At 39.5% G+C, this 16,773-nt stretch overlaps 1 protein-coding gene and 1 long non-coding RNA gene across 2 annotated transcripts in view; one reads left to right on the forward strand and one right to left on the reverse strand.

Moving 5' to 3' along the window:
• Positions 1 to 9,855: 9,855 nt before the first annotated feature.
• LOC142026828 (uncharacterized) lies at positions 9,856 to 11,430 on the reverse strand. The gene is made up of 2 exons (XR_012648931.1): positions 11,310 to 11,430; positions 9,856 to 10,113 (listed from the first exon to the last, which is right to left on the reverse strand). It is a non-coding gene; the product is annotated as an uncharacterized LOC142026828 (long non-coding RNA).
• The window catches only part of NDUFS4 (NADH:ubiquinone oxidoreductase subunit S4), a 49,581-nt gene continuing 44,117 nt past the window's right edge, over positions 11,310 to 16,773 (forward strand). Inside the window, exon 1 of the mRNA XM_075020228.1 lies at positions 11,310 to 11,470. Coding sequence (XP_074876329.1) covers positions 11,385 to 11,470 — 86 coding nt within the window. The 5' untranslated portion in view covers positions 11,310 to 11,384. The remainder of the gene's footprint in view (positions 11,471 to 16,773) is intronic.

Here is a 16,773-nt window from a genome sequence, read left to right on the forward strand (position 1 = left end):
AAGAAATATCCCCAGAAATTGAAATTCAGAAACATGTAAAAACAAGTTTCAACACTGTTGTCTGTGTTCTGAAAGCCAGAAAACTAACAAAAGGGAAAATTCCTTCTCTATGTTTACTATACTTTATGATTCTAGTTGTGCTTCTGAAGTGCAAATCCCAAGTTGTGAATAAAGAGGGTATTTCAAGTCACTGCAAAATTCTGCCTTTTTTTTTTATCCAAGAAGAAAAATGTGACAAGCTTTTTTTAAAGCTTCTTCTGGAAATTGTACTTTCTTTGCAGTTGCTTCCTAGTTATTTCAGGCGTTTTTTTCAGTTCATTGTAATTGGAGGCCTCAGTTCAGCAAAGTATATTAGCATGTTCCAAATTTCTTTGGGGCCATGAATATCACCATTGAATGCATGAAGGACTCTACACTACATGAATGTGAGAAACAGAGCTGGGTTTTAAACACATCTGAGGAGACTTTATAAAGTATTTTAGGTTAAAATATGCTCAAAATGCATTTGTTTTTGAATATGCATTTCTAATCAGGTAATATAAATTAGCAATACATCGAATATCTAAACATGAGGATAAACAGTTCCCTTTAAATTGTCTGGACCTGTCAGATGTTACTTATACAGTTGTTACACACCCTAACAAAAAATAATCTTTGTAAATAGATATAAATTATTTTTCCATTTCTAAGATTTATCAGAATTAGAAAGAGACATGAGGCATAAGAGGAAATTTAAGCTTTCAGAAAATGTTGCTAATTTCTTAATATTTTTCTGAGACCCTTTGTTCTCATTCAGAATGACAGTGATCCTCTCTAGACCACAAAGATTCAATAGAAAACCTTGATCATTATGTCCATTTTGTTCATAAACGTACCCTTTTATTTCATCTTGTGCTCTCTTTTCAGAACAACCACCACCTTCTGCAAAAAGGAAAACCCTAATAGCACTTTTCTCCAGTGAATTTCAGTAAAAGGGGGCAAGCAATAATAGAAGTATGGATTCACGGGCATTAAAATGAAACCATATGGAAACACAGGCAGAGGATCTGAGCAGGAAAAGTAGTGTTTAAAAATTAATCTTTATGACTTAATGTGGATTGTTTGGAACACTGCAGAAGTTCTGAAAACTCTTAATTCAATGCTGCTACAAAGCCAATGCTCTGGAAAAGCTAAAACAACATTTATGTTGTCAGACTGGCTCATCTTAGAATGACAGCCTGGGAAATACACTTTGTGACCTAAATCTAAACTAACAAAAGACTCTGAAGAATACTTATTGTATCTGTCATTTTAGTCACAATTTCTGTGACCACTGACATGTACATGTGTACAGGGAATTTATTACCCTCTTGTAATATTACTACCCTTCACTCTCTTGCAAGGAAAATAGAAAATGAGAAAGAGGAAGGGTCTCTGAAGTCTCACATGGCAAATAAAGTACAAAGAAAGAAATATGAGAGCTATAGTAGTATTTAGCCTGTTGTTTATGAAAGGGGGGGGGGGTAATTTAAATTACAGTATTATTTCTGTCTGTCTTTCCACTGCACTTCAAGGGTATAAAATGGAAAATATATGAGAAAAGTAGTCTCAAAGAAGGGTTTTTTTATGATACTTTCCAAACTGACAAGAAGAATACACAGACACAACAGGGATTACAAGTCTCTTTGATGAAGTCTCTCTCATTTAAACTTGTTTCTGCTTTCTTTATGGAATGAGATAATCTCCCCAAAATGAGTATTTTTTTGAAAAAAATGACTCAAAGAAAGGTCATTGCTAATGTAAGGCTTAGAGGTCAGAACAAATGTGGGAAGAGAGGTAAGGAAAGGAATAATAAATATGTAGATAAAATTAGAAAAGGACCAAAATGAGGTAATTTCACAAGCCAATTAATCTAGCAAATGCTTAACTGTTTCACTGAAAAGCAGGAAGAGAAAAAGTAATGATCATATAGCCTTTTGTATGAAAAAGCCTTGCTTTCACAACATATGGATGAGTTAGATCCTCCCCGATTTAATCTTGACATGTTAATATCCAAGTCAAAAGGCACAAGTGTGAATAACTTCGCTATTTGTATTAGCTAAATTTAAACTCACTAGGAATACTGAACTGGGTGGAAAAGACCTATTTGTGTCTAACAGTTTCTGTTTCAGATGAAATATAAATTTATTTCTGTGGTTTTTTGTTGTGTTGCAATAAAACTGCCTTTGGTGAAAACTAAATCTGATACATAACCAAAACAACAACAATTTAGTCAAGAAAATGTCACAGAAAATGGAATAAAAAGTGACCCCAAATTAGAAAAGGACTGCATGAACTATTTTCTATTATCATTATGTGTTAATTATAAGTTTAGGGAATTGTTTTAATTTAAATGATTTATTGCAAAATAATAGTTCATTTTCATTTGACAGGGAATTAATGTCACTTTTGCTTTGCCACTTTCCTGTTGGATGTAAGTCATCTGTTCCTCAGTATGACACTGTCCTGCAGCTGAATGGCTGATAGTGGCAAGCATACTAATATGCTAAGCCTTTTAGTGGCATAGGGCGGAACCATCCCATTCTCCCCAGATGCTGAAACAGGCCTACAACTTACAATTTAATTTTAAGACTCTGACATTTGACTTGGTAACACATCAAGCTATACTCTCCAAAATTAAGAACGTAAGTATTTCTTATAAGTAGAACTCTTGTGACATTTGTAGTCCTAATCTTATTTAATTAGACAATGCAAATGGAGTGAAATTACTAATTTATAGCACTTTTTAAAATTGTCCAGACAAATTATGGTATGCAATAGAAATTGCATGACTACCAGAATGATAATCTCTTAATTAACTCTTTACACTACTAATGACAAAGCAGAGCTCAGGCCTGTAGAACAAAACTATACTGAGAAACATAGGTAAGTGATTAGATTTATACAAGCTATAGTATCTCAGCAAGCAGAAAAATAATGTGCATCACTGCTGTCACTGTGATTTAACCAGTGAAAAAAGAATTTATAGAAAGCCATTTAGAGAAGAAGATAAAAGAGAGAATTATTGTGAATAAGAAATTGGGTGCCTTAATTCATAAAAATAACAGGACATTTTCGAAAAGGTGTAGTGGGCAAGCTAAAGCTTCCATTGCCAAGCATCTATATTAAAAAAAAATTATTCCTACAGCATGTAACTTGACCGGGGGTTATTTTGAGAAGGGCATGGTGTTCCTTCACCAGTACATTGAGTAAAACCAGCACATTCTTCAACATCGCTTATAAACAACAGATTTTTTTTCTGGACATTTTCTAAATATTCTATTTAGAAAATATTCTGCCAATATATATTTCGGTAATTTACTTCCATGGAAACAGAATCACTAATCCTTAAGAATTCCAACAGCTGCTTTACAGAAATTGTATTATTTTCCTGGCACCACAATCTTTTTTGCAGGAACTAATTGTGTCTCCAAAACCACCATTCCTGGTGCGGTTAATACAGTTATGGTCACAGTCAAAATTTAAAGTACTGCATAGCATGCTGCATTTTAGTAGAAGATTTTGATATCTTCCATCCAAATACAGAAGGTGCAGAAATACATGTGTGGTCTCTTCCAGATCCAGCCTGCCAGTGCATAAGGCAGACAGATACAGAACTTGTAATTCCTTATCCAAAGTACTCAGAGCCAAGGCAAGCATAACCCAACTGGGTTGTTGCCTTCCTTTTTGCAATCTCTTGATTTCAGATTCCAGTTGCTATAGGGACATCCATCTTTCATTTTTATATGGACAGCCACAGATACTGCAGACTTTTTGGCAGCTCTCGTGAATCTTAGACTCTCAAGCTGTGCACTTAAGAGAAAACTTAATTTTCATCTTACAACAAAGATCCAAAATAATGTTCATGGTTCTGCAGGATATGTTGAATATGCAAAATGAGTAAACCTAAAAACCCCAAATGCCTGGAGGCAACCCATGTTTTTAATTTTTTAAGTTTTTTAACAAACTCATGACATTTGGGGCCAACTTCTCATTTCTGAACAGTTCTGCAATGCTAGGTCTGTGACAAATGAATGAAACTTCACACAAGGTATACTGTGGTCAGCCTTTTGACCAGATGGAGACGCGGGGATTTCCATGGCAGGGGAATCCCAAAACTGCACAGTGCTGAATATACACTGCCCTGTCCCAGATCATGCTAGACAGGGGAGCTGGTTGGGGTGTGCTGCTAGTATGAGAGCCGAAACATCAGTGTGCTCTGAGCAACACACGAACTCCTGCGAACAGCAGAAAGAGAGCTAGAAGTAGCTCTTTCTTCAGTCTGCTCAAGAGAAGAGGAGCACAGTGGCAAATCACATACTGATTGCTGCAGCTAGGAGAAAAAGCAAAAGCACTCCTTAAAACCTCTTGCAAATTTTATAGCACAGCAGTTAGATTCCCAGTCTTGTCTGTGGTTCTGAACTGCAGAAGTCCAGTATCCAGTTCTTGCTTCAGTTTGTATGCGGCAGAAACAAGCAGTTGGCCTTGAAAGTCTCGTTTATATGGAAGGGAGGTGGGGCTTATACAAAACTTAGGACAGTAATTTTAATCCCTCCCCCAATATGTAACTGGCTTGTGCTGTTTACTACCACAGAATATTATCAAGCTCATTAAAACTGCATCTTTAAAAGAACATCTACGAGTAGCAAAAACCTTAATGTTTCAGGGTATCACTTAGGATGAGAACTTCAGTGTGGAAGACTCAGTGTCATCCTTGCCTGCAGTGTACTCAGAAGCATCTCATAGTGGTAACTACCAGGGGCTACTTTCATGCTGACATGAAAGGAACTCAGTCTGATCTAGTATTGCACTGTTAATATAGTTGTGTTCTGTATTTCAGCTCTCATAAGGCTAAAGCAAATTCTTTTCCAATGTATTTTAGTGGACAGCCCAGTTGCTTCATCAAAATACATTTTTATTACATATTTTCAACAACTTCCTGCTAATTTCTCAAAAACATTAAAAAGCCTCTTCCTTCAATGAAACTGGTGCCATTCAGTATCTATCTGTAGTTGATGCCATTCAAAAAACAGGCAAGCTGAAGAAGTGAGAGACTATTTTAAGCAATCAAATTTGTCTTAAAGAGCAATGGTACTCTGCACAGTACCTATTGTGAAATCCGATTCCAAAATGAGTTATGCATCCAAATGAAGATCAGATCAATGAGAAAAGAGCTTCAAATTGCACAGAGCACCCCTCCCATAAAGTCACAAGTCAGACAAAAAAACTATTCTATACCTTTAAATAAATTAATTAACCAAGTAATCTTTCTCAGAATTTATTTTCCTAACTTCTCAAATGCATGTATTTATTTTAGCTTACCTATATTTGTTGTTTTCATAAGGAACTGGAATCCTTTAGATATAAATATTTGAAAAAATATTTTCAGTAATACAGCAAGAAACATTTCCTAATCTTGAATGAAAGGGAAATACAGTTCAGAAAAATGGTACTTCTACTGCACTACATATTATTATATGATATAGTGTTTTCAGCAATATTATAGAATGACAATGTTAAATCTTTTTATTCCATATTAACCAGTTAAGGGTTTTTTATCCTAAATTCCACATATTTTTTCACAAAGCTCCTAAAATCTCATCATCTGAATTTAGGGTTCAAATACTATCCAAAACATCAGGTATAGATTTCTATAATGGTTGGCTAGAGAGGAGCCTTTTAATTTTTGCAGCATGAATTGGAAGACTAAGCATCAGCCAGAGTCATACTCTGTCAAGACTGGAGAGAAACATTTCCTGAAGTGTTAATTTTCCAGGAACCTCAGGAAAAGCTAAGAAGGAAGAACGACTACCATTAGCATTATTGATCAAGGAGTGTCCGACCTGGACAGCTAAAAGGACTAGAATCTCTAAGAATTGCTCTCCTTTTATTATTCTACAGCTCTCCCACTAACAAATAGTCAGACACACCCATGATCTTTCAAAAATCATATGAGAAAGCAGATGGCTATAAAAATTCAAAGACTAAAATCTGTTTCACCTCCAGTTTAAAAAAAAAAAAAAAAAGTAGAAATTACCCTACAGATGTTAATAATTGTCTGGGGTGGGAGTCAGGGAAGGGGGGGGGGGGCTGGCTTCTAAGTAAACAATGCAAAAAAAGACAAAGAGGTCCCTGCTGATGTAAAACAATAAAAGTAGTTTTCTCAGCAGTGTCAGCTTAGCAAGCCTAAGGGTCTGTATTTTAAACCCCAGTGGCCTGACGTCACTCACCCTGATGGTGTGTGTGAAGGAAGCTATCTCTCCGCGATGACCGACCTGAAAAGTGTTTTCAAAGCCCAGTGGGCTAATGTCACTCACACGGACGGTGGATGGTGGGATCTCTCAGGGTGGCAGCCTGGGGGAAGTGAGCTGCAACACCAGCAGCCGACCATCACTCACTCTGATGGCAGGGGGTCAGCTGGGATTCTTTGGTGGCCTCCCGGGCAATAGTTAAAAAGAAGATTTTGGTTCACATGTCAATGTCTAGCTTGAAAGCAGGGAGTATAAAAAGTGATTTTTTTTTTTTTAATTGTGGTTCACCAGTGGCAGCAGTGCAGCCAGGAAGGGGAGTTTCCCTGCGAGGCCGTTTGATTGCATGTGAAGCTTACAATGGTGCTGGCTCTGCCTGGTTTTAATTTTTTTCTCCCGTATGAGCTGAGATGTTTTATTCCCCCATACCAAAGGGGGGAGAAAAATTAAATCCAGACAGCTCCAACTGCACTTTAAATTTCATATGCACTCAAACAGACCTTGAGAATATTGTCAGCTTCCTTACCAACCTGTCTGCCATATAGAGAATGTAAATAAATACTAAAATTCCCAAACATCATGTTCTTATGCTAACTCATCTTCTAAAGCAGAAATTGACATTTGGGACAAATTCTCCCATTAAATTTATCCTGACACCTAAAGCATGGTATGGTTTGCAAAAGACTATATAAGAGCTATAGTCTTTGTCCCACTGCAAATACTCAAAAAACCTGCAAGCATAACTGCAGCTGATATTTTGTCAGCAAAAAAGATTATTTTGGACAGAACAGAGCCAAAAGAGTCATTAGTTACAGATTATGATTTTACAAAGATAAAATTTTAAAAGTAGAATTTTCAAACTGAAAATTAGTATTTTAAAACTAAGTTCCAGTCCTATAAAAGTTAATTAATGTGAATTACTTAGTGCATATTAAGCTGTCATGCCTAGATGTCTGAAGGGTCACAATCTGAGAGTTATCCAACACTGAAATCATAACTTCTGTATGTAAAAGCAATACAACCAACAAACAAAATGGAACTGGGAATACAAACAGCTATAGCCAGTATAATCAGTTTGCTTCTATGTTGTACCTCTTTTCTACCAGTTTGCCGCATTAGACTGTCGACATCTTTGAGGCTGATGCTATTGTTTCCTACACGGTTCCTTTATGCCACCCAGAAGAAAACAAACCAATTCAAAGCAACAATACATTAAGGAATAGCTCTAGAATTCTGCTTCTCCCTGCTAACTGTGGTTATTTGAGACTATGAAATTATTTGTACCAGAATTGATTTGCTTGGGCATGCAGTAAAGCTGTGCAACCTCAGCCTTGCAGGAAAAAAGTAAAAGGTTGAATTTTCCTCTCCAATTCTCACAATGTGTGCAGCTCACATATGTGAAGAGAAAATATGACTCTAACTCTGCATAGTTAAGCTGATAAGCTTTCTCATAGAGTGAGACAATAGGAACTGTAAGCATACTGTACAGCACAATAAGTGCTGGCACATGAACTGTTTCAGTCTTGAGGGACAGTGTTTCACAGTATATCAGTGACAGAAGACCAGCTTGCAGCCAGAATTATGAATGAAAAGTTTAAGCCTCCACATAAGTATGGACTTAGAATGATTCTTCTGCAGTCACTTCAAAAATTGATGCATTGAATTATTTTGGGGAATACAGTATTTAACAGTTCATTTTCTAAGACTGTTACACACACAAATTTATTAGTTTAACCTAAGACATGATGATTTAAAAAGGTGTTGTATTATATGCGTGAATACATTTACACAAATTTAAGCCAATCAGATAAAACAGTATACAGCCAACTTAAACCTGTGTAAGAGTATCTTACAGGTCTACTTCTAAACCGGATGAAATAGTGGGAAACAGAAAAATTCATACCTCTTCCTTTCTCAGGCACCAGACTGCAAGGGACTGTTGGTGCATATTAATTTCATGGTAAACTGTGTACTTGGAATTGCCACACATGCTGTCTCTGGAGAGCTATGGTTATTTGTCTTGAAATAGTCTCTCGTGTTTGTGACTACTACACAATACTTCAGCAACAAATGCTATGGTTACATTAATATTAGTAAATAAACAGTCCAAGGACCCTTTTGTACCCCTGATGCAGCTCAGCTTACGTGGCATGGCTCATATCCATGGAGCTAAACTCTTTCCCCTCTTCTCCCCTGCTCCAAAAACCGAGTCCAAAACCCAGAATGGCCTCATCCACACGGCTTATTAGGAACAGTCCCAGGCCCACGGTAGTTCCCAGGCTGTGCTCAGACATTGTTTGGGATGGTGCTAATCGGCCAGGGCCAAAACATTTCCAGGGACTGTGCTAGCAATTAGCAGCACGTTCACTTGTGCACATGCTCAAGCCCATCAGTCACTGTAATCTAGCACAAGAGGGTCCTGTCTCAGGCAGCTCCTTAATTTGGCACCCTCCTTTGACAGATTCAGTTAATAAGGTGGCAGCTCCAAATTCCAGCTGCCATGTACTTACCTCTGTCCTTCCGCGACTCAAAGAAGAGGCAGCAGGGAGAGCAGGAATTCAAAGAACTGAGCCACATGAAGCACAGGGGCCATCGCATGCTGGCCAAACCACCGGCTCCATCTCTGACAGTGAAAGAAGACACCAGATACAAAGCTGGATCTACCCCAGAGGTCTTTGGCTGAGCTATGACGATCTGCCAGCTGATGCAAAGTAGGCAGACTCAAACAACTTGCCTCAGTTTACAATGGAGCCCTCAGGCAACTGCCCTCACGGAACCACTGGTGCCTTTGAACAGCTGTAAAATCTTCCTCTGCTTCCAGAAATTACAAGACCATTTCTCCTAGCTGAAGCACCACAAAAGGACCAAGCTTAGATTAGCTGAAGTAAATCCGAGCTGGTGTGAATGCCACCTCTAACCTACCATCACTCATGCACTAGAAAAAGATTTTGGAAGAGAGAGAAAAAAATTCATTCATTTCCTGAGATGCAAATATTCTTACTATGTCTATCTGCATGTGACTGAAGGTTCAGTGCCAGAGATAATATGCATTATTAGGCTGATAACTGATAGTTGAAAAAAAAAATTACAAAAAACTTCAGGGAGCAGAGTTTTTGAAGTCCTTCTCTCAAAATCCTGAAGAAAAAAGTTCAAAAGTTGGGTGTATTTTCCCACCTGCATTTAACAAAGGATATCACCTCCCCATATAAGCCATTTCAATTCATCACTGCTACAAAATCACTCCTGCTGTCTTACTACATCTGACTTTGAACATATTCACTAATGATTGAAAAATTAATTTTAAATACTCCTATCTGTAAAACCACCAAACTTGCAAATTACTGTCCTTACTATGTCTCTGCGTTATGCAACCCAAAAAGATTTTTCCCTTTTCTTCTTTTTCTGCAGCATTGTTGCTGTTTTGAAAGGAAAACCAGTATACATTTTCTGTTCCCCACAATTCAGAAATATTTGATGGGAAGAAAGCATAGGAAATTACGTATTTGAGAGTGGAGAGTTCTAACAGGATGATTTACAACAGAAAGTATTTTGCAACCTTTGCCTAATACAAAGACTATGAAACAATGGCTCTAAGTCTGACATTTAATTAGGATTATATAATACAAGGGTGTTGCTTGTTTGTTCTCATCCGAAATTAATGCTCTGTTGATCTGATAACTACAGATGACATTTGTTGAAAGTTCATTTAACTTTTTGTTAGAACTGTTCTTCTTCCATCTTCCTTTATTTCGGGCAGGAAGATGCTGAATTTACTTCCTTATGCAGAATTTTTGTATCTGACAGTGTCAAACTGTGCTGTCAAAATCGAGAACAAGGCCGGCTTCTCCTGGAGGAACGCAGAAACAGTTAGTCAAAACCAACATCTCCTCCTATAGGAATTTCATCACTTTTAAAGAAACTTCTACTTTTGCAGTAAAATTGAAGCTGAAACTTTACCTAAACTTTTTTCAAAATGTCAGCAGATTTTTAACATAATCGGAATAATTTTAAGAATACTGCCCCCCCCGCCCCCCCCGAACCAAAAACTTGTCAGTCCTTCACTGTTACAGATCCTACTATAACACTGTGCTGTTGCACCATGCCTTTTTGGAAACTTTATGTCATTTGAGGTTTTGGCACTGAACATGATCGTATTTGACTCCTGATTTACAGCAATCTGTCTTCTTTAACCATGAACACAGCACCATTAATACTTCCAGGGCATAAGTACTGTTATTTACTTGCCTTTTACAGTTAATGTATTAAAGGCATGACTCCACTTTAAGAGAACAGGAGTCTTGCCAGTCTTCCTTGCTTGAATGTAGGAAATAAGGCTGGAATTAGTTTAAAACCAAAACAGAATTCCTGAAAGTACCACAGTTACGTTAAAGACTTGCTTATCTTAGTGAACCAGTAACATGGATCCATTTTATACAGTGAAACGAAGAAACATGTTAAAAAACAGGTGCAAAAAAAACGTATCAAAGCTTTGACATCTTTGTATGGAATGCACCATTCTGTCTGAGAAACGTAATGGAGAAAAATGGGGCCAACAATATCCGTCCACAACTTCTGGGCCGAAGCAGGAGGCTCCAGTTGCTGGGGTCCCTAGGGCTCCGAGCTCCATGCCCTCCCTCCCTGCCTTGCTGGCCCGCCCCAGAGACCACACACCGGCCAGCCCCGCCACCCTGCCGGGGGTGGTGAGGCCACAGAGCCCACAGGCCTGCGCCATCCCTCCCGGGCGCTCGTCCCCTGCCGTCGAGAAGATGGCGTCACGCCCGAAGGTGCCAGAAGACGTTTCTGGGCCGAATGAGTAGCTGGGGGAAAGGGGAAACTGCACCCCAAACGCGTGCATGGCTCCTCCACGGGCCTGTGGGCATCAGGCCTGGCCCTCCTCAGTGCTGGCGATGGGGTGTCAGCAGCCCCCCACCCTTTACCTTCTCCCCTTCCCCAGCCCCCTCGCCGTCGCACCCTAACCCCCTCCCTCCCTCCCTCCCTGCCCGCCGCTGCCGCTCCTCTCCTCTCCTCTCTTTCCGCCCTCGCCTTCGCGTTTCCTGTCTGGGCGGAGGAGGTTTGGCCCTGCGACGCCGCCGTCTCCCAGTGGCTGCGGCGAGCGTCATGGCGGCGGCTCTCTCAATGTCAGCGGCTCTGAGGCACCTTGTCGCGAGGAGCGGGGCCGCCGCGGCCCGCCTGTCGCCGGCCAGGTAACGGGCACCGCGGGCGCTCCGCCGGCCGGCCGGCCCCGCCGCTGCCAGGGGCATGGCGGCGGCCCGCGGGGGCGGCCGCCCTCCCGAGGAGGCTGACCCGGGCCTAGGGCTTCGCCGCGGCCGCCTCGGGGGCTAGGCCGGGGGGGGAGGGGGGGGGCGCGCAGGGCCCCGCCGCGAGCGGGGGGCGGCTGGGCTGGCGGCCGGCCCTTGCCCGAGGCCTTCCTGAGGGGCTGTGCGTGTCTGCCCGTGTCCGTCCTTGCTGTTTGCCTCGCTGTGACCGCCCTCCCGGTGTCCTTGCGGCGCCCGGAGGTCGGGAGCTGGTGGAAACGGCAGAGGAGCCCCGCCGGGCCCGGGGTGGCGGGCAGGGAGCCGGAGAGGACGGCGGCTCCTTCCATCGCCGGCACGGTCTTCCGACAGATTTGCACCCCTTTGCCCTATTCCGTACCCTGTAGCTTTTCCTCTCCGTCGACTCCCCGAGATATCTTGATTTTTTCAGGAGGTGCGTAGCTACTCTTTCACCAATTCTTCGAAATAATGTGGGAAGCCAGTTTGTAATTTTTGGTGGCACTTTGTTGTTTGTTTCTTTAATGCAGAGACCTGTATTGAAAGTCCAGTACATGACCCAGGCTCTAGTTGAAGATGTGTGCGTGTGTTCACTTCTGTGCATGTCACAGGACTAGGATTTTTGTAAGACTTCTAATCAGGAGAAAAAGTATAGTTCAGTGCAATTAACTATGATTTGGAGGGTCTGCTTTTCCATGCTACTTAAATCTTTACATATAAATATGCATACAAGATAGTTTCAATAATTTTTTTTAAATCTGTGGGGTCTTTATACACACACACACTTATATATATATGTATGTATGTATAAAACACAGAAAGCTATATGTACACACATACAGAGAGAAAGAAGGACTGTGACCATACTATTTTTTCCCACTTTTTATGTTCTGCCTGTCCCATCAGTTATGGCTGCTTCCTCCCTCTTAAAATGGCACCTCTTTTACAGTGCTAAAGATTAACCCTCAGTCTCATAAAAATGCTTTGGAATCTGTGAATATGAATTTAGGAATTTCTCTATGCTAATGCAGAAACTCACTGTTCATGTTTGACTGCTTGTTTCTCCCCTTCTTTTAGTCCTCTGTGGTGTTGACACAACTGTTGCCTGTGCCATGTACTAAATTGGATCAGTCAACTGAGTCAGGTTGAAAATAATTTTGTTTGTTTTAAAGTTTTGCCACTCTACCTTTTAAGCAGTTACTCCAGAACAAATAGTAGGACGTAGCAGGGATGGGAATGAACAGCATGGGAACTGTTCATGAGGTAGGGACTCTTAAGTTGGCATGTCTTCCAGGAAATTTCTTCTTTGAAATAGTGCCTTAGGTTCCTTCCCTGCCACAGAGAGAGACTGAAGCATTAGTGTCCTTGGATATTTTCAATAAGAGGGAGGTTGAAGATACTTGCCTGAGAGGGACTGGAACTTTTGCCTCACATTCTGTAGGAGAGTGGCCTGATCATAAATCTGCAGGTTTCTTGGAGAAGAAGGAGGGAAGAGCACTTGAAGTCTCTCTAGTTATTTAGTTTTATACATCTTTGCAATCATTGCATGTTGGAAGAGTGAGAAAAAAATTTTCCTTGGAACAAGGAAAAGATGTTTCAGAATAAGACAGTTTGGGCAGTATGAAGCAGTGGTTAAGGCTGTAATCCACTGCATAATTTTTGTAAAGTAATTAATTATTTTCTTGTAAGTTTCAGTGCCTACTTAATCATCTTTCCTCTTCTCAGTTACTGTTTTATATGAAAAGTATTGTTAAACAGCCTTTGCAGTCTCCCTGCTTGGAAGGGAGAATCAAGGTACATAATTACAGAAAAGGATTCAGAGCTCTAGATTTTAAATTCAAGATGTCCTCCTCCAGCTTATAGTGAGGTAATAAAATTATAGAGATGCATGGGAGAAAGTGTAGCTTTTGTTTCTGTACCGTCTATGCTGCTTGAAAGCAGCTGTTTGTTTTGTTTTCCTTTGTGGATACCTTTCTTACATACCATATAATCCTTTGTATTTTACCAGAAATCTATGTGACTGCAGTGTCAAATTTCAGTAGACAGGTAGATGGCTCAAAGTTCCATTTCTAGCTTTAGTATCTCACATCTCATTTTGTAAAAAGGGGATAAAGGAATTTCGCTACATCACAGAATTGTGAATGGTCTTAAAATACAAACCACTTAAGCTTATTTTCCAGTCATAATGATCAGCAACTATCCAAAAGCCTGCTTCTTTGAGAAGCCAGTGGTTTGCAGCATATATTGCAATTGGATATACAGATCCTGCGATAACGTTTTCCTTTCAGAAAAGTATTTTGACAGATACTGTTTGGTGCAAGTAGCTTCTTTGTTACAACAAATTCAGAGGATACTTGAAGTCTTTGTCTGTGTTAATTTATTATTGGAGTAATCTGTATTTGTCAATCTGTAGAAAGAATGTACTATACCAGTATGCTAGCTAGATGTGTGTCTTAAAATAAATGCAGGTGTTAGAATTACTAACAATGAAAGTTAACACTGTTCTTAGGAGATGGCTGAAGAAGATGCTGGAATTGTCAACTCTGAGGGCATTTGAATGATTCTTCCATCACTTCAGCACTATGCTTTTGTTTACTCAGATTCAGAGTAAAGTTTGGTCAAGTTTGGTACAACTTGGTTAAATTAGTTTCATGTTATCTGCCTCAATTAGGTTGTGAGAGTAATACAACTTCTTTGAGCACTGTAGGATTAAAGTTAAAACATTCAAGTAGGAGTTTTATTTGCAGTGGTTTTTGCAGGTTTTTGCATGTGAACTTCTGGTAGTTCTCCAGTGTTTAGAAATACAGAGTAACATAGCTGCCCTCTGATTTTGAAAACAGTTCCCAAGATCACTTTCCAATAGTCACAAGAGAGATTCTGTTCTGATTTCCATGAGTTATATTTGCTTCTTACAAAGATTATGACATCCTCTAACACAAAGATTGAATTTATCAGTACATGTTTAAGCACTTCAAAATATGCATGCCCAAGCTGCTTGATGATTCTGAACTGACTACTGGTAACACAACAAGTAAATAAGTGTTCAGTCCAAAGTTAAGAGAACATGCAGCAACATTCCTCATATCTTTATGAAGTTCTGTATGCCTAGTTTAAATCACTGAAGCAGTGCTTACTGAGTCCATCATTATTCTGTCTGACGGTAAGCCTAATAGACCATCAGCAGATGGCTTGAGCTGATACAGAAAGTAGCAGTGCCTCTTTTGCTTAGATCACAGTTTTGAAGCTTTCGTGCTGTGAGATTTGTCAAGGTTTCAGGAGCTTGAAATTATGTTGAACATGCTCTTCTGCGTTTGACCTCTTCAGGAGGAAAGTTGTACCTTGTTTGTCTTACTTAATTACTTCAAGTGTTACCTCTTAGTTATCTGCACCCAAGATTTGATTAAGGGGTATAATTTAAATAATACAGTTACATTTCTTTAAGTTTCATGTGAATTGGAGGAGAGCAGAGGAGAGACTTCTAAATATCTTGTCTTGGGAAAGATTGCAGTCTCTTCTTGCATTAGAAGATACGGGTAGGTAGACCTGAGAAAAGAAAACTTCCAACAAATTTCTACTGAACTGGGAATCGGCTATTTGTTCCAAAACCACTTAGTATTTCAGAGAGTCCCTTTATTTCACAAGGTATTACAGTCAGGATACAAACATACTAATTTCTGTTGCAGAAGCAGAGTATTTTGTGTGTGCAGGTGTAATACCTGGCCACACAGTCCCTACATTTCATGATAATGGATTGTTCGTGTCAATTCTCAGTGACAGATGATGGTTCTTCAAAATGTATTACCTTACTCTTGTAATTCTGTTGTAAAGACTCTGAACATGATAGCAAATGGTTTGCTAGTTCATCATAAATGGATACCTGAGGTTATGAAAGCAAAGAATTATGGACATTTGTGTAGTAGAAAGCCTGTTACTCAATTCGTGCTATATGCTCAAGAGAATGAGGCAATGCAGGATGCCGTTTAAATCTTACTCTGCGATTATCGTATACATAAGAAAGCTTTGCCCTCAGTAAAAAGAGAGGAAAGCCATTTTTGTGGGAAAATAAAGAACTTAGAAAGTATAAAACAAACCTGTTTTATATCCTATCTTGCTTTTTTCATGAATAATAGAGAAAACATTAACTTTTCAAGAAAAGTTTGAGGTTTTTTCCCTCAAGGTAATTAGCTTACTCTTTTGTGGTTTTGTTTGGTTTGTTGTGTTTTTTTCTTTCTTCAGAATAGTGTTGGCATTTTTGTTGCATGTTCATACGAAGTCATATGTTAAAACAGGGCTTAGTAGGCTTCCCAGAGCTAGACCTGGGTAGACCAGAGAGCTACATGAAGATACACAAAGCTCTGACTGCGTTTGGTGAATAGAAGTGCTATTTAGCCAGTTTTAGTGCTAGCCAGTGTGACATTTTTGTCAAGTTTGGATTAAGTGGCATGTTGCAGCAGTTGTATTACTTATTATGTCATCCAGCTGTAATGCATGTCTGCTACTTGCTCTCATATAATGTGCAGGATAATGTATGTGTGGTGGTGTCAGGTTCAGACGCATCAGAAACTTTGGTTTGCTTTAATTAAAAAAATAGTTCTGCAGCATTTAACTTTGTCAGAATTAATTCTAATGGCTAACTGCATCTGCAAACAGTACCTGGAATAAAATTTCAAGATAAGACCAGGGGAAAAATTTTTTTGAGGTCTTGCCTTTGCTGTCTAAGTGGTGTTTGTACATAGTTTCATTTGGGTTATTCATAGGGGGAAAAGACCTTATAAAATATATATTTAACTTGAATTTTATGATTTTATCTTGAATGTCTATTTTGGTTTTAATGCATAACAGAGAAAGTACAGTGAATCAGACTATCTTACAACACAGTAATACAACTGTAAACTGAAATGCAGAATAAAAACTCCAGGGAGTTTTTTGGTCATAAGATTGTGGTGACGTGGAGGCTTAGAGCAGACTCAAGGTGAAAGATGTGGAGAGACAAATGGACATAGCGAGGGGAGAAAAAGATGAAAACTGTTGCAGTTTGTACACTTAATGAGCGTAAGTTTAAAAACAAGACTCCAGGCAGCACTGAGTGTTCATCTGATCTTGCAGACAGCCTGAAGCAGTAGTTTGGGACAAGTGTATGTTCCATATATCTAAGTGTATAATTCATTTAAAACCCAATCCCTTTGACTCTGTCCACACTGTTCAAATAACGATTGTGTGGATAAGAGAGGGTCTAA

The sequence above is a fragment of the Buteo buteo genome, chromosome Z, assembly GCF_964188355.1.
Source record: "Buteo buteo chromosome Z, bButBut1.hap1.1, whole genome shotgun sequence".
NCBI classification, from domain to species: Eukaryota; Metazoa; Chordata; class Aves; order Accipitriformes; family Accipitridae; genus Buteo; species Buteo buteo.